We start from the raw sequence: 15,810 nt of genomic DNA, 5'->3' as shown, positions 1-15,810 counted from the left end.
TGGCATCCCCTGCCCCCCAGGCACCCTATGTCTGAGCCAGTATCAAGGCCCCCAGTTTCCTGTCTCCCAGTCCATCACACTTCGCAGAGGTCTGGTCCACCCAGGACCTACCCTCAGGCCCTTCTGAGCCCTGGGCCAACCCATCTCTGTTAAGACTGGCTACAAGGTCCAGCTCACGCACCTGGAATCCGCCGGTCATGCTCTCGCCGTACCAGACGTGCCTCTTGTCCTTGGGGTTCTTGCTGATGTACCAGTTCTTCTGGGGCACACTGGGCTGAGTGGGGTACACACAGGTCTCACCGGTCTCCATGTTGCAGAAGACCTTAATGGCATCCAGGTTGCAGCCTTGGTTGGGGTCAATCCAGTATTCTCCTGGGGTGGGGCAAGGTAAGATGGCATCAGGGCATGTATGGGATGATGGCCCCTCAGGGCTTGGCCCCATCACGGCAGGAGAGGGAGGCACAGCTGGGTAGGCCCTCACCGCTCTTCCAGTCGGGGTGGCACATCTTGAGGTCACGGCAGGTGCGGGCGGGGTTCTTGCGGCTGCCCTCAGGGCTCCGGATGTTCTCGATCTGCTGGCTCAGGCTCTTGAGGGTGGTGTCCACCTCGAGGTCACGGTCACGGACCACGTTGGCATCATCAGCCCGGTAGTAGCGGCCACCATCGTGAGCCTTCTCTTGAGGTGGCTGGGGCAGGAAGCTCAAGTCGTAGCCGCCGCTGGGAGGACCAGGGGGACCAGGGGGTCCAGGAGGGCCGGGAGGACCCTGTGCAGAGAGGGAGGAGAGGGAGGATTACTGGGGCTCAGTGCTTTCAGGGCTGGGGGCCATGGGCAGGAAGGGACGAGAGTGGGGATTACTGGGGCTCAGTGCTTTCAGGGCTGGGGGCCATGGGCAGAGAGGGAGGAGAGGGGATTACTGGGGCTCAGTGCTTTCAGGGCTGGGGACCCTGTGCAGAGAGGGAGGAGAGGGAGGATTACTGGGGCTCAGTGCTTTCAGGGCTGGGGGCCATGGGCAGGAAGGGAGGAGAGTGGGGATTACTGGGGCTCGGTGCTTTCAGGGCTGGGGGGCCATGGGCAGACAGGGTTGGGGGACTTACAGCAGGACCAGCATCACCAGTGCGACCTCGAGGCCCAGGGGGACCGATGGGGCCTGGGAGACCATTGAGTCCATCTTTGCCAGGAGTACCAGCAGAGCCAGGGGGACCCTGCAGGGAGGAAGCTGGTTGGAGAAAGCCTTCCAGAAAGCAGGGGTCCACTCCAGCTCTGGCAGAGAAGCCCATCTCCCACTTTGCTTGGCTCAGACTCCCCAGCCTTCTTACGGCTTATTCCCACGGGAACTTTGTGGGAGGAAGTGGGGAGGGAGAGGCCAAAGGCCGCATAAGGTTGTCCACAGACCCCATTCCTTTCTTTCCTCCCCTGCTCCAGACCCTTCTCCAGAGAGGCGAGGGGCCTAGGAAGAACAGATAAACAGATGACTCACGCGGGGACCAGCAGGACCAGAGGCTCCGGAAGGACCTTGCTCACCAGGAGAGCCCTGTAGGAGCGATGGGAAGGCAGTTTAGGCCAAGCGTAGGTCAGAGGTGGCCAGCAACGGCCCCCTGCCACCAACCGCGTCATGCTGGAAGCCTAGCCCCAGGGTGTCCGTAGGCTGAGACCCCTCCCACGACCCCTCTTTGTGCACTCCTCACCCTCCTAGAAGCTACTTGGAAATGCCCACTGGTCTTCAGACCCCAGTTCCCACTAGCGAGGAGAAGGAAACTAAGGTAAAGTGTCCTCCCCATCACACAGCAGGGCTTGGGGAGATGATGAAAGAAGACGCAATGTCAGCTCGGGGCTGGGGAGGGGCTGAGCATACTCACGGGAGGGCCAGGGGGACCCTGGAGACCGGAGAAGCCACGGTGACCCTTGATGCCTCTGTCTCCCTGTTCGCCTGTCTCACCCTTGTCACCACGGGGGCCTTGGGGTCCCTAGAAGAGAGACAAGGACAGGCCATCAGGTCTAAGTTCTGTTAGCACTGAGGGGGGTATAGTCCCCACCTGGACAAGGGTTCTGAGGATGATGTAAGGGCCAGAGCAGGGCACTTACAGCAGGGCCACGGGCACCAACGGGGCCAATGGGACCAGCAGGACCAGCAGGACCCTAGGGAGAGCAAAGAGAGGATTAGATCCTGGTTGGAGGAGCTCGGCTCAGGGCTGGAACAGCCTGAGCTACAGATGAAATCTCCCCTTGGCCAAATCCCTTCACATCTGTTCCTGCCACATCCATCCCTCCTGACCCCAGGTGAATCTTCAAGCAGATTTAGGCTTTGTGTAAGCTGGGGTGAGCACCTGGGAACAAACCCCCTTCCTTGGGGGAAACAGTGTACTGGCTGGGGAGGGGCCTTGAGGCTGAGCTGTGGCTCAACTTTTTTTTTTTTCCTAATAAACATTCCAAACTGAGTTTGGAGCAGAGGAAAGTTTACAGCAGGCCAAGCAAAGAGAATGGTGAGGAGGGTTCAGGTTCAAAAAATCCAAACTCCTATGGCTCAGTTTTTTCAGGAAGACCAAGGGCCAGACATCTTGCAAGTCCTCCTCTCTTCCCCTGCCTAGGTGAAGTCAAGTGTCCACCTGCAGATCCCCTGGCAAGTCTGGAGAGTCCCTGGCCTGAGCAGAAGCAGCAAGCCAGGCCCAGCGACTTACAGTCTCACCACGATCACCACTCTTGCCAGCAGGCCCAACAGGGCCAGGGGCACCGGGAGCACCAGGAGCACCAGGAGGTCCAGCAGGGCCGGTCTCACCACGGTCACCCTGAGAAGAGAGAGGGAAATCCAGTGAGCCGCAGCTGAAGCGGCCTGGTAGGAGTGGCTGTGGGGCTATGGTCCTGAGGCAGCCATCTCACCTTGGCGCCAGGAGCACCATCTCGTCCAGGGGATCCTTCAGCACCAGGAGCTCCCTGCAGGGGAGGCGGGGAGGTGAACATCAGTCAAGGAAAGGGAGCCTCAGGCCAAGGCCCAAAGGGCCACAGTGATGGCACTGGTGTGGGGCTGGCAACCATGTACCTCACGTCCAGACTCGCCAGGGGGTCCAGCCAATCCAGGGGGGCCCATGGGACCAGGGGGGCCACGTTCACCACTTGCTCCAGAAGGACCTTGTTTGCCGGGTTCACCCTGAGGGAGAAGAAAGAGTCAGGCCAGAGATGGGGTGGGAGAGGGCCTGATGGTCCCCCACATTTGCCCTTGCTGACCATACCACCCCCATCCTGCACCCTCCAAATCCTGCAAAGGCCCTGCCCCAAGGTAAGGGGGCACTCACAGAGGGGCCAGGAAGACCAGGGAAGCCTCTTTCTCCTCTCTGACCGGGCAGGCCGACCACACCACGCTGTCCAGCAATACCCTGAGGTCCAGGAGTGCCAGGAGCGCCCTGTGGTGGGGGTGCAGACAGGGGTGAGATGACTCCCAGTGGCCAGGGACGACACCCCCCAACTCTGGACCCCTCTGGAGGGGTCACTTACAGCAGGTCCGTCAGCACCAGGGGCTCCTTTCTCACCAGCGGGGCCAGGGGGACCAGGGGGACCAACTTCACCGGCACGCCCAGCGGGGCCAGTCTCACCACGGGGGCCTTTGCTGCCTTCTTTGCCAGCAGGGCCAGGAGGGCCAGGGGGTCCAGCATTTCCCTGGATGGGGAGAATTGCAACTGTCAGAGTCCAGCAGATTCTGGAGCATTCCTGAGGCCTCAGTCAGGCCCACCACACTCTTGACAGCCTGTGTCCCACACCTTCCCAGACCAGTGGAGTCTCCACCACGGACACTTACAGAGGGGCCAGGGGGACCGACTCGGCCAGCAGCACCTGGGAAACCAGTAGCACCCTGAAGAAGAGGACAAAGAAGTGATCAGAGGGAGAACACCCCCTCACCTGGCCCAGCTGCCCCACCTCCAAATGCTGCCTGGGGGAAACTTCAGCGGAGAGGCAGAGTGGGTACTCACAGGGGGACCAGCGCTGCCGCGAGCACCTTTGGGTCCAGGAGCACCAACGTTACCCTGGAGGAGAACACAGAGGCATCAAGGCTGGGCCGATCCTGGGTCCAGCCTGCTGGCAGCTTGGACCTAAGCAGTGAGATACTCACAATGGGGCCAGGGGGTCCAGCAGGTCCAGCAGGCCCGGGGGGCCCAGCATCACCTTTAGCACCAGCATCACCAGGTTCGCCTTTAGCACCAGGTTGGCCATCAGCACCCTGGGGGAGGAGGGAGCGTGGTGAGTGGAGGAGAGGTCTGTGCTCACCCAGGAAGTCAGCCTAGGGGGCACCGGAACTCCAGGCAGGAAGACGCTTTCAATGGGAGACAATCTCCCCTCCACCCGCCTGTAAACCCGGCCAACGCCTCTGTCCTCATCCAATCACCCAAGGCCCCAGGTCCTAGTTGGGGATGGAAGATAAAAAGGATCTTGGTACTCACAGGGGGGCCAGCGAAGCCAGCAGGGCCGGGGGGACCAGGCTCACCACGGTCACCCTAGAAGAGAAGGAGGCAAATTGGGAGAGGCCCTGATTCGGGGGAAGGCAGGTGAGGATGGACAGGAGGGTGGGGAGGAGGGCCTGAGGAGCACTGCCCAGGGACCAGAGCAAGTGGGAGCTAAGGTGAGAAGGGACAGAAAGAGAGCTGGGGGGCACATGGAGAGAAGTGCCAGGTACGGAGCCTTAACCAGGTCTTCTGTACTTACGGGGGCGCCACGAGCTCCAGTGGGACCGGCTGGGCCGCTAGGACCAGTTTCACCCTGAAAGGAAGGGACAAGAGGCTCAGGATCAGGGTGCCACGCTGAATACTCCTGCCCGATGACCCCAGGAGAGTCCTCCTCCCTCCTGGTCACCCCACCGTTGGGTTGCCAGGTTGGAGTGGCAGGAAATGCCTCCCTAGCAGAGCTGTGCCCAGGCTCACAAGGGAAGCTGTGTGTTAGGGAAGAAGGTGAGAAGGGGGCCATCTCACCTTGTCACCAGGGGCACCAGCAGGGCCAGGAGGACCGATGGGACCAGTCAGACCACGGACGCCATCTTTGCCAGGAGCACCATCAGCACCTTTGGGACCAGCATCCCCCTAAAGACACAGGAAAGCCTGAGACTTCTGGCGTGGGGCAAGGAGGTGACCTTCAGCATCCTGCTTGTGTCTGGGACCCCTCCCCAGCTTATGTTTGCCCTGCCCCGACATGTGCAAAGAACCTAAGAACTTCCAGGGGAAAGACGCCTGTGTGGGGATTCCCAGGAAAGACCTGGGTTCCATCCCTGGGTCAGCAAGATCCCCTGGAGAAGGAAACGGCAACCCACTCCAGTACTCTTGCCTGGGAAATCCCATGGATAGAGGAGCCTGGTGAGCTACAGTCCAGGGGTTGGAAAGAGTTGGACACAACTGAGCGACTAACACTTTAGGCTAAGAAGCTCCCAAATAAGAGATCCCTAGTCTAGGAGGCACCCACTCCTGCTTGTCGCCATGGTAACACATGGGAAGGGCAGGGCCTGAACTATAGGTAGATGATAACCAAGAGGCCAGAGAAGGATTAAGAAGAGGAAAACACCCGAGGGAGCAGAAAGAAAGATGCTGAGGGATTCAAAGCAGAGAGAGATGGGAGCTACACAAAGCTCGAGGGAGGGGGAGTTCCACTTACTCTGTCACCCTTAGGGCCTGGAAGGCCAGCTGCACCTCGTTCACCAGGCATTCCTTGAAGGCCAGGGGCACCCTGGCTACCAGGGGCTCCAGGGGCACCAGCATCACCCTATGTGACAACCGATAAGACTGGAGTGAGACTTGGGATCTCAGAACTAGGTCTAGGTCACAACTTTGAGCCTCGTCTTAATTCCTCCCAGGCCTGGTCCTGAGGCCAAAGACAGGCACTAGCTAAGAGAAAAGGCTCACAGCCCAGAACTTCAGGCTGCACATGGACCCTACCCTAGTCTTGTCCCTCCACCCCTCCCAAACATCTAGCTGGCTTTGGTCCCAGCCAGGCGGCCCCCACCACTAGAAGGGTGAGACCTGGTCCCCATGCTGCCCTTACCTTAGCACCATCGTTGCCAGGGGCACCATTGGCTCCACGGGGACCTGCAGGACCGGGCGGCCCTTGCACACCACGCTCGCCGGGGAAACCTCTCTCGCCCTGGAAGGGAAGGACAGGGTGTGTGATGGTGGCTCCAGAAAGAGGCCCAGGTGCAGGGCATCTCTGTGATGCAAGAAGAGGCTCTACTTACTCTTGCTCCAGAGGGGCCGGGGGCACCAAGGTCTCCAGGAACACCCTGAGGGGGAGCAAGGGAGACAGTGAGCAAAACCCACCTTGGCCTTCCGCACTAGAAAACATTCTTGCCCACCTGGGAGCTAGCCCTTAGAGTCTGTGACTAGAGACCAACCCCTTCTGAGCACTGAACTGGGATTATCCTTCCTCGGGATGTGTCACCTTTCCTGAACTTGAGGTTGAAGGAAAGCCAGAGTATTCCAGCAGCTCTAAAAAGAAGTCATCTAGACCCGCAGCCATGCAGCTCCCTCCCAATCCTAGCATGCAGGGGTGCAGCTCTGTGCTCCCCTCTGTGTGGCGTCCTTCACGATGGGAAGCCCTTCCTCAAGTCTAACCTTGCTCCCTCTAGCTGACGGCTGTGTGCTTAGCTAGGAGGGCTGGATTCTCCCTCTGTGTTGCCTGCACTCCCCGTCTCTTCAGCCAGCTGTTACACCTTACCTGTTCACCAGGTTTGCCTGCTTCACCAGGAGGACCAGCAGGGCCAGGGAGACCCTGTGGGTGGGAAATGGGGGAGGGAAGCATGGGCTTAGAATCTGGAAGAAGTGTTCCTCACACCCCTCTCCCAATACCCTGACAGCGTGAGACCTCACCTGGAATCCAGGGGAGCCAGCAGGGCCTTGTTCGCCTCTCTCACCAGCGGGGCCCTGCATGGAGGGAATGCTGTGCTCATGGAAGGCCCAGAGAAGGGGGCAGGGGACTGGCACCCCTCTCCTGCCCTACAGTGCCCCCCTTCCTAGGCCTCCCTGTCAGGGACACTCACAGCAGGTCCTGGGGGTCCCTGAGCTCCAGCTTCTCCGTCTTTGCCAGCAGGACCCTGGGGAAAGAGTTAAAAAGGGGTTAGAGTGGTGAGGTGGGTGGGCAGCTGAGGAAGACAGCACAGGTAAGGGGCTTGGAGCTGGGGGTCCTGATGCCCTAGGAATGGGCTGGAGTCTCATATCCCTTCTGCAGGATATAGGGATGGGACATGGGCAGGAAAGTGACAGGAACCAAAAGGAGATACTTACAACAGCGCCAGGGGGTCCAGGAACACCTCGCTCTCCAGCTTTTCCAGGCTCTCCCTGGGGAAAGAGAGGTAGGGTTGAGGGAGTTGAAGTGGGCAACTAGGCCTCCTGGGTCCCTCCTGTTTACTTTGAGTGGCATTTTTAAGGAGCTGTTTCATCTATCAGCTCTGGCCCCTGAGGAAGGCCTCTGTTGGCTTCGACTGCTCCATCTTTTGGCCTCTCCCTGAGCCCTGTCCTCCCAGACACATGCCCCTTAGGCTCCTCTCTCACCCACTTCCCTTTCTTCTCCCCATCATATGCCTGCAGACACCTGAGCTCCGAAGGGCTTTCATTCCTTTGAAATCTCCTTTTGAGCCTCAAAGAACTCACCAAGATCTGGGGATGACTATCATGAAAAAGGCTCATCCTATCCCCAAGTGTGTGTGGGGTGGGGAGCGAGCAACAATACTTATTTCCAGGGATAGAGCAATGGTAGTGAAGCCAAGGAGAGGTCTCTCATTTTATGGAGTAGGGAAACTGAGGCCCAGAGGGGGGCAGTAAGTGGCCCGAGGCCACATAGCAAGTCAGTGGCAGAGCTGGGCCCAGACCCTGGACTCTTCCCCCCACGCCTACCCTCGCCTCAAGTGTGTATGTCCATGTAACACAACTCCCTGAATACTTACAGCAGCACCTTTAGGTCCAGGGAAACCCATCACGCCAGCCTGACCACGGGCACCGGGAGGGCCTGGGGGTCCAGGGCGGCCATCTTGACCAGCGGGACCCTGAGGATGGAAGGGACACGAGCAGAGGTGAGGGCAGAGGGCGAGAGGTCAGGAGGCGGACAGGGGCCTGGAGGAGGGATACTTACAGGGGGGCCAGTTTTGCCATCAGGACCTGGGCTGCCAGGGCTTCCAGTCAGACCCTGAGGGGGAGGCAGACAGGTGTGAGTGGAGCGGAGGATACAGGTGATGGGAGAGGGGCGGTAGGAAGGTGTAGGCCAGGAGGACGACATTCCAGAAGGCGGATCTGTGGTCCTGCTCCAGAGCCAACACAGGATGGGCAGGGTCCTGGGCCACTAACAGACAACAATAAATTCGCTGGGCAGAGTGCTGGAGTCTCACCTTGGCACCGGGCAGGCCAGCTTCACCGGGGCGACCAGCTTCACCAGGAGACCCTTTGGGGCCAGCAGGGCCAGGAGCACCGCGTTCACCAGCAGGACCCTAGTTGGGAGAGTCACAGCAATAATTAGGGTTTCAAGTCTGGGCCACTTCATCATGGGCTGGCATCCACCTCTTCCTCCTGGGCCATGGGGCTGGGTGCTTTGAGGGGCACTGGTGGTGGTGAGGAGGTCAAGGTGAGCTGAGTGTGACGAGGTCAGCAGCCCCCGTGTGGGCGCTAATGGACTGGGCGGTGGGGCTGGGAGGGGGCCGATTACATCCGGGAGAGGAAGGTAATGTCCAGGGAGCAGCAGGGTCAGCCTCCCAGTCGTGATGAGAGGTTTACCTTGGGACCAGCAACACCGTCAGAGCCAGGGAAACCACGGCTTCCAGGTCCGCCCTGGGGGAGGAGAGGAGGTCAGTGAGCTCAGACACATGGGCACCAGGTCGGCACTGGGGTGAAGAAGGGGGCACTTACACGCTCGCCAGGGGGTCCAGGCAGGCCAGCAGGTCCAGGTTCACCTCGGGCTCCTCGCTTTCCTTCTTCCCCAGCGGGGCCAGGGGGGCCTTGAATACCAGTGGGACCCTGGAGAGGGCAGAGAGGAGGGGGCAGCTTACAGTGAGGGGCTGTCCTGGTGCCAGCTTCAGAGTTGTCTGGAGGCTGGGTCTCCAGCACCGGGGGTTCCGCTTCCTCCCTGGACCACCCCCCAGGGGCTTCTGGGGCAGACAGACGGAGCTGCGAGAGGACTTACGGGTTCTCCCTTGGCACCAGTGTCTCCTTTGCTGCCAGGAGCGCCGGGTTCACCCTGAGTAGGGGGAGAAGATGAGTGAAGAACGGGTACAGTGCTCAGCTGGCCTGGCCCATCATGCTTCCCAGACAAGGGCCTCAGATCAACATAGGAGGTGGGACAAAAGAGAGACAGTGGTACTTACGCTGTTACCCTTGGGACCAGGGGGGCCACTGGGGCCCTGGGGTCCAGAGGGGCCTCGGGCACCAGGGAAGCCAGGAGCACCAGCAATACCAGGAGCGCCCTGAGGGAGGCAGAACAAATTGAGCCCAGGAGTGGAGGGCACAGGGCAGGTGGAAAGTGGGTACCAGGGGCGGCTCTGAAACCTGCAGGATACTTACATTGGCACCTTTAGCACCAGGCTGTCCATCAGCACCAGGGTTGCCCTGTGACACAGAGAGAGGTGGGTGAGTGAAAGGCAAGGACTCTGAGTTAGGGAGGAGCATGGGAGCACTGAGGAAGTGATACTTACAGCAGGGCCAGCAGCACCAGCAGGGCCAGGGGGGCCAGGCTCACCACGTACACCCTGGGGACCTTCAGAACCTCGGGGTCCTTGGGGACCAGCTTCACCCTGGATTGGAAGAAAGGATATGTCAGAAGTCACTCTGGGAACCCAACCTCACCTCCAGATGGCAAGGGGTGAAGGGCCAGGACAGGAGACCAAGAGGCATGACTCAAGATCAGGGAAGAGACCCCCCCCAAGACAAAGATGCTGGGGACTAGGCTTCTCTCTTGATTCTGGGCCCTTCAGGTTTCGGGAGCAAAGAAATGCCCACCCCCTTGGCCCATGGGAGCTCTGCTCATTGGAGGGTGGGGGTCTCACCTTAGCACCCACAGCACCAGGGAAACCAGGAGGACCAGCGGGGCCAGTGGGACCCTGTGAATAAAAGGGCAGTGTTAGTAAGAAGGAAGATGGCAGCTGCAAGTCACAGCCTGGGACAGAAGAGGTCCTGGGGTTGACACCTGGCCCTGATGTCAGCCACAAGAGCTGACACTGAGGCCCCGCCCCAGTCCCAGGCACCGGAGTCTAAAGGCTGTACTCACAGGGGGGCCAGCAGCACCAGTAGCACCATCATTTCCTCGAGCACCCTGCAGAAGAGCAGAAGTCCCGGTTACACTCACTGAGCGCTGCTCGGTCCCTTAGCTCCTAAGGAGCGCTTTCCAGAGCTCTGGGTTCCCCAAAGGGCCAGTACTTACAGCAGGGCCAGGGGCTCCAGGGCGACCTCTCTCACCAGGCAGACCACGGGGGCCCTGGTAACAAAACCAAGAGAAGCCAAGTGAGATGGAAGACACCCCCTTCTCCCCAAGCCCCCATCTTGCTCCTACAGCCTGCTCCCTCCCTTCCTTCCAGAACTGGACACACTCACCATCTGACCAGGAGCTCCATTTTCACCAGGGCTACCAGGCTCACCCTACAGAGCAGAGAATGGAGTAAGGAATCTGTTCTAGGTGGGACTGTGGAGGAGGTGAATGACCGTGTCCGTCACACAGCATCTTACCTTGGGGCCAGCAGGACCAGCATCTCCCTTGGCACCATCCAAACCACTGAAACCCTAAGATAGGAGGGAGGGCCAGCGTGAGACCCTGTGGAGACTGTCGACCACCCTGACACTTGCTCAGCCCAGAGAAGGAGCCTCAGGAGGTCATCACATCTATCCCCCTGTGTTTGAGCTAGACTAAACCCCAACTGATCCAAGATCTCCCTCCCTCCCTTTATTGGGATTTCTTTCCCAACGAAGGGAAGTTCTCTTGGACATTTACTCTCTGTCCCTTGGAACTTCTTATGTAGCTACCACCCACCGTGATGCATGCCAGGGTCCTCTGGGGAAAGGACTAGAACATGACACTGGGACTTTGGGAACTTAGATGATACAAAGGAGACTCACTCTGTGTCCCTTCATTCCAGGGAGGCCAGCTGTTCCAGGCAATCCCCGAGCACCCTGGAGAGGAACGCAAAAGACAAAGGCAGAGCCATTAGGAGACTCCACTGTGGACACAGCTCCCAGAGGAAGCCCCAGTGCAGCAAGGCCTGAGGCAGCCACACCATCCTGCTCACCTGAGGTCCGGGAGGCCCGCGCTCACCAGGACGACCAGGCTTTCCAGCTTCACCCTGAGAGAAAAAGAAAAGGCCATCATGCCCATGCCCCCAGAGTTGGAAAAGAATGGGAGGCTTGGGTTTTCTTGGGATTGTTGAGAGTCAGGCTTCGGGACCCCAAATCCTATCTCAGTTTAAATGTACTGTGAAACACTCGCTTGGTGAATTTTGCCTCCCTCCAAAGAATTTCTGTTTATTTCTGTCACCAGCATCTTAATCTCACCACATGGAGTGAAAACCTGAGGTTACACCTAGGGAAGCCGCTCATGTCAAGGATAGAGTTGGAGACTACTTAAGGTGACTGAGTTGAGGGGAGGGACAGCTACGTCTGTTAGGAAGACGGGGAAACATCCCAGGTAGCTCCCTATTCAAGGGCAGTCCCGTACGTCAGGGAGAACATGTCCGTCTTTCTCTGGGTGTCACTCCCAAAGGTGGTGGAGGAACTAGGGTAGAGATTGCAGGAGCCCACACATGGACAGGTGGTGGGGGTCAGATGGTGTCTCCTCACCAGGGCTACTTACATCATCTCCGTTCTTGCCAGGGGGGCCAGGGGGACCACGGGGACCCATGGGACCCTAGAGGTGACGGGAAGAGAGGATGTTAGAATGACCAGGATAAGGAGAAAAGAAGGGGAAGGCTAGGATTGGAAGAAGGAGGTAACAAAGACTCCAGATGGTGGTCCTTCAATAGGAGAATCCATATATTTGTAGAGGGGGTGTATATTTGCATAGAGAATGCAAATCAGGGGTCACTTACTGAGGCTCCAGGCTCGCCAGGCTCACCAGGGGGGCCTTGGAAACCTTGGGGACCCTGGAGGACAAGAAGAGAGGGGTAGGGTTAGAAGGACAGGTCCTTGCCAACATGTCCTCCATCTCATCAAGAGATCTCTGAGTACTTTCCTTGCCCTCATGCCAATCCTCCCTCTAAAGCCCAAAGGGGTGTAGACATCCTGGATACTCACAGGTGCGCCAGGGGGGCCAGGGAGACCACGAGGACCAGAAGGACCCTATGGAAGGAAAAGACAGAGAGGCCAGAGTGAAGCCTCGGTAGGAAAATTTATCTCCCATGGTTCCTGTTCGGCCCACCCACCTGCCTCATGTTCTGTCTGGATTCTGAGGTCCCAAAAGTCATCTTGACCTCCCAAGTTATCTAAGTCACCCTATGCGCCTTCACTGGCCCGTCTGCTCTTTTTCTGCCCTCTACATCGTCTGCTGATGTCTCACCATGGGACCAGGCACGGAAATTCCTGTTGATTTCTCATCATAGCCGTAAGACAACTGGGGAGCAAAGTTCTGGAAGAGAGAGTGCATGAGAAAACAGGGTCAGGGCAGTGAGTTGAAAGGCAGAAGATATCACCAGTTATGGGACAGATATCACATTCTCTATGCAGTACAGCTACACGACCTGTGGCACAGTCTTGCCCAAAACGTATCATTGGAATCTAATCAGGAAGACACACCCAACAAACCCAATTTAAGAGACAGTCTACAAAACAACTGGCTTTTGCAAAACAGTTCAGTGTCATGAAAGACAAGGAAAGCCTGAGGAATGTTCCAGGTGAAAGGAAACTGAAGAGACATGATAATTAAAATGTGATTCATAATCCTGGACTGGATCTTGAACCAGGGGGGACAAATGGTGTAAAGGACATTATGGAGAACACTGGTGAGGTTTGAATATGGACTGCATATTAGATAACAGTATCACATCAACGTTAAATTTCTAAAATGTACTCATTATGTAATGCTCATGTAAGAGAATGTTTTAGCTCTTAGAAAATACACAGTAAAGTATTTAGGAGCAAAGGGACACAATACCAGCAAATTACTCTCAGATGGTTCAGAGAAAACCCCCCCAATAATTTTACATGTACATGGAGACTGATAAAGCAAATGTAACAAATTGTGAACGATATAGGAAAGTTTCTTTGCATTATTCTTGCAACTCTTCTCCCCCTCTTCCCCTATGAGTTTGACATTATTTCAAAAAAACAAAGTATGCCATCTGCCAAAACAAAACAAAACCCAGCAAACGAAAACAGCGGCGGGAGCGGGAGTGGGGGGGTGGGGGGGGGGGGGGGCAGGGCTGGCTCCTAAGGCCTTCCACAGAAGCCTCGACTCTCCACTTACTCCTCCGAGGCCAGGGGGTCCGGGAGGTCCGGGGGGTCCAGGGGGTCCAGGAAGTCCAGGTTGTCCAGGGATGCCATCTCGGCCAGGGGGGCCGGCGGGTCCCTGCGGCGGGAAAGGGCAGGCCTGGTGAGCGCAGGCCGGGAGCCATGCCCACTCACCTCCCCCGACAGCCGCGAGAGGGCGCCGCTTACCCTTGGGCCTCGGGGGCCAGTGTCTCCTTTGGGTCCCTGTGGGGTTGCAGGAGAGGAAACAAAAGGAACCGGGTTAGAGACGACCCGTGAAGAGTCCTGGGGGGCGGGGTGTGGCTAGAGTCGACGGCAAAGGGGCAGAGGATTACCTCGACTCCAGTGGTTTCTTGGTCCGTGGTTGATTCTGGGGGGGGTGGGGAGAGACAGGACTTAGAGGCAAGGTTTGCTCCAGGTGCTCCCAGAGACAGAGGCCTCCCCTGACAGGGGCTAAGGAGCGTCCCCGCTTATATCCCCCAGCCCCCGCCCGCCCCGGCCCAGGCCCCGAGCTATACCCTGGCCTTCGGGGCAGACGGGGCAGCATTCGTCCGTGGGGACTTTGGCGTTAGGACAGTCCTTAAGTTCGTCGCAGATCACGTCATCGCACAGCACGTTGCCGTTGTCGCAGACGCAGATCTGGCAGGGCACGGGTTTCCACACGTCTCGGTCATGGTACCTGAGGCCGTTCTGTACGCAGGTGACTGGTGGGACTGGGGCAAGACGGGGAGATGGGGGCTGTCAGCGGCGCGCGAGTCCCTCACCTCGGGGCTCCAGGCACCCCAACCCCACCGTCCCTTCCCTTCGGTCTTAGAGGCACATTTAGATTTTCCATTTCCCGCCTTTCCATTTTTTGTCCTTTTGTTTTTCCTTTCCCCAAATCCTTAAACGCTCATCTGCTCCTCATCAGAGCCAGTGACAGCGCCGAGGCGCCTGGCCAGGACAGCTATAACTCTTTCCAGTTCTCAGGAATTTAAACAAAGCTTTAGGCCGGGGTCGCTTCCAACTGTAACCTCAGCCCATTGGCGCTGAAGCCAAGTGAAATAAAAAGCCATTGGGTGGGGGTGGGGGCGGGGACGGGGGATGGAGGAGTGGGAAGAGAGGCGCCCCATCCCGAGGGCAGGCTTGCGGGGCGTGACCTTGGTTGGAGACCTCAGAGGAAAATGGGAGGAGAGATGGGAGGTTCAACCCAGATTCCGCCCCATTCCCGGGGCAGGTGGGATGGCGTGGGCGGGGCTAAGAGGATGGGGTGGGGCTGATTGGCGTGGGATCCCGCCCAGAGACCTGAAACGTACGGTAAAAATAGGGTACGCCCCGACTCCGGCGCCCAGACATCTCAAAAGGCCTAGCTCAGGGACAACCCCCGTCTCCCAAAGCCAGCCGGTGCTCCGGGTCACTTCTTAGTCAAAGAACCAGAAAGTCCGCAACAGTAAGTGGTTAGTTAACCACGCCCACCGCAATCTTCTACCGAGACGGCCACTAGGGCGACACTAAGCAATTTCCCCAAACTAGCTATTTCTTTTAGAGACAGGGGCTATCCCATCTCCAGCTTTATTTTCCAGATCTAGAGGTGGGGTCCACACCCAGCAACCATCCCGGTCTTCCCGCTCCAGCTCCTGCGCGGGGAAGCGCTGGATAAGGACGCGCACTGCCCAGTGTAGATCAGCAGAGGGCGCAAAGACCCTGCGTGGCCAAGTCCGCGCCAAAGTTTCTCATCATTCAACCCGCCCACTCTCTGCGCCCCCTCCCCCCTCAGTCCAAGACCTCCGCGGCCCCAGGAACACTGCTAGCCCGCAGAGAGGGCCAACAGTCTTTCCTGATGAATCATCCCATAGCCTTCCTGATCACTGTTACATCTTGGACTCCAATTTCCCAACTCGGCGCCTCCATCCCATCTTCGACGTACTTTCCCCCAAACCGGTGCCCAGACCCTATTTCTCCCGCTGTACTTCACAGTGCGCGCTCAGAACTCCTCCTACGCCAATTCTTGCCGTGCAGCATCCTCCCCTCTTACTCCTGGGGGGCCTTCATCAACACCCCGTCGCAGAGAGGGCACCGACCAAGAGCCCTCACCATCTTCCTTCCATCCCTGAGCCTCCGGAGCATCCCGAGCCTCAGTTTAAGTCGCAGACCCCAGGGACCGAGCGCAGGGCAGGAGAGCAAGCAGCCCTACACTCCCAAGAGTTTGGGACTTACTGTCTTCTTCTTGGCCTTCTTCCTGGCCCTCCTCTTGGCCGTGCGTCAGGAGGGCGGTGGCCGCTAAGAGGAGCAGGAGCCGGAGGTCCACAAAGCTGAACATGTCTAGACCCTAGACATGTAGACTCTTTGCGGCTGGGGTGGGGGTTAGCGTCCGCTCATGCGTGGCCTCACACTCCGCGTGCCTCCTGCTCCGACCCCGAGGAGAAACTCCCGTCT

General features: G+C 58.3%; 1 protein-coding gene across 1 annotated transcript in view; it reads right to left on the bottom strand.

Moving 5' to 3' along the window:
* The window catches only part of COL1A1 (collagen type I alpha 1 chain), a 17,825-nt gene extending 2,015 nt beyond the window's left edge, over positions 1 to 15,810 (bottom strand). Inside the window, exons 1-49 of the mRNA XM_027974705.2 lie at positions 15,592 to 15,810; positions 13,914 to 14,108; positions 13,731 to 13,765; positions 13,585 to 13,620; positions 13,394 to 13,495; positions 12,488 to 12,556; positions 12,226 to 12,270; positions 12,021 to 12,074; positions 11,786 to 11,839; positions 11,226 to 11,279; positions 11,056 to 11,109; positions 10,669 to 10,722; positions 10,537 to 10,581; positions 10,367 to 10,420; positions 10,214 to 10,258; positions 9,993 to 10,046; positions 9,642 to 9,740; positions 9,511 to 9,555; positions 9,315 to 9,413; positions 9,134 to 9,187; positions 8,860 to 8,967; positions 8,728 to 8,781; positions 8,346 to 8,444; positions 8,093 to 8,146; positions 7,908 to 8,006; positions 7,249 to 7,302; positions 7,005 to 7,058; positions 6,835 to 6,888; positions 6,683 to 6,736; positions 6,204 to 6,248; positions 6,014 to 6,112; positions 5,627 to 5,734; positions 4,954 to 5,061; positions 4,691 to 4,744; positions 4,429 to 4,482; positions 4,101 to 4,208; positions 3,961 to 4,014; positions 3,789 to 3,842; positions 3,488 to 3,649; positions 3,289 to 3,396; positions 3,036 to 3,143; positions 2,876 to 2,929; positions 2,677 to 2,784; positions 2,084 to 2,137; positions 1,858 to 1,965; positions 1,479 to 1,532; positions 1,096 to 1,203; positions 482 to 764; positions 182 to 372 (exon numbers count right to left, since the gene is read on the bottom strand). Coding sequence (XP_027830506.1) covers positions 182 to 372; positions 482 to 764; positions 1,096 to 1,203; positions 1,479 to 1,532; positions 1,858 to 1,965; positions 2,084 to 2,137; positions 2,677 to 2,784; positions 2,876 to 2,929; positions 3,036 to 3,143; positions 3,289 to 3,396; positions 3,488 to 3,649; positions 3,789 to 3,842; positions 3,961 to 4,014; positions 4,101 to 4,208; positions 4,429 to 4,482; positions 4,691 to 4,744; positions 4,954 to 5,061; positions 5,627 to 5,734; positions 6,014 to 6,112; positions 6,204 to 6,248; positions 6,683 to 6,736; positions 6,835 to 6,888; positions 7,005 to 7,058; positions 7,249 to 7,302; positions 7,908 to 8,006; positions 8,093 to 8,146; positions 8,346 to 8,444; positions 8,728 to 8,781; positions 8,860 to 8,967; positions 9,134 to 9,187; positions 9,315 to 9,413; positions 9,511 to 9,555; positions 9,642 to 9,740; positions 9,993 to 10,046; positions 10,214 to 10,258; positions 10,367 to 10,420; positions 10,537 to 10,581; positions 10,669 to 10,722; positions 11,056 to 11,109; positions 11,226 to 11,279; positions 11,786 to 11,839; positions 12,021 to 12,074; positions 12,226 to 12,270; positions 12,488 to 12,556; positions 13,394 to 13,495; positions 13,585 to 13,620; positions 13,731 to 13,765; positions 13,914 to 14,108; positions 15,592 to 15,694 — 4,002 coding nt within the window. The 5' untranslated portion in view covers positions 15,695 to 15,810. The remainder of the gene's footprint in view (positions 1 to 181; positions 373 to 481; positions 765 to 1,095; positions 1,204 to 1,478; positions 1,533 to 1,857; positions 1,966 to 2,083; positions 2,138 to 2,676; positions 2,785 to 2,875; positions 2,930 to 3,035; positions 3,144 to 3,288; positions 3,397 to 3,487; positions 3,650 to 3,788; positions 3,843 to 3,960; positions 4,015 to 4,100; positions 4,209 to 4,428; positions 4,483 to 4,690; positions 4,745 to 4,953; positions 5,062 to 5,626; positions 5,735 to 6,013; positions 6,113 to 6,203; positions 6,249 to 6,682; positions 6,737 to 6,834; positions 6,889 to 7,004; positions 7,059 to 7,248; positions 7,303 to 7,907; positions 8,007 to 8,092; positions 8,147 to 8,345; positions 8,445 to 8,727; positions 8,782 to 8,859; positions 8,968 to 9,133; positions 9,188 to 9,314; positions 9,414 to 9,510; positions 9,556 to 9,641; positions 9,741 to 9,992; positions 10,047 to 10,213; positions 10,259 to 10,366; positions 10,421 to 10,536; positions 10,582 to 10,668; positions 10,723 to 11,055; positions 11,110 to 11,225; positions 11,280 to 11,785; positions 11,840 to 12,020; positions 12,075 to 12,225; positions 12,271 to 12,487; positions 12,557 to 13,393; positions 13,496 to 13,584; positions 13,621 to 13,730; positions 13,766 to 13,913; positions 14,109 to 15,591) is intronic.

Source organism: Ovis aries, chromosome 11, assembly GCF_016772045.2.
Source record: "Ovis aries strain OAR_USU_Benz2616 breed Rambouillet chromosome 11, ARS-UI_Ramb_v3.0, whole genome shotgun sequence".
NCBI lineage: Eukaryota > Metazoa > Chordata > Mammalia > Artiodactyla > Bovidae > Ovis > Ovis aries.
The sequence above is the reverse complement of the archived record's forward strand: the minus strand, read 5'-3'. Positions and strand labels throughout refer to the sequence as shown.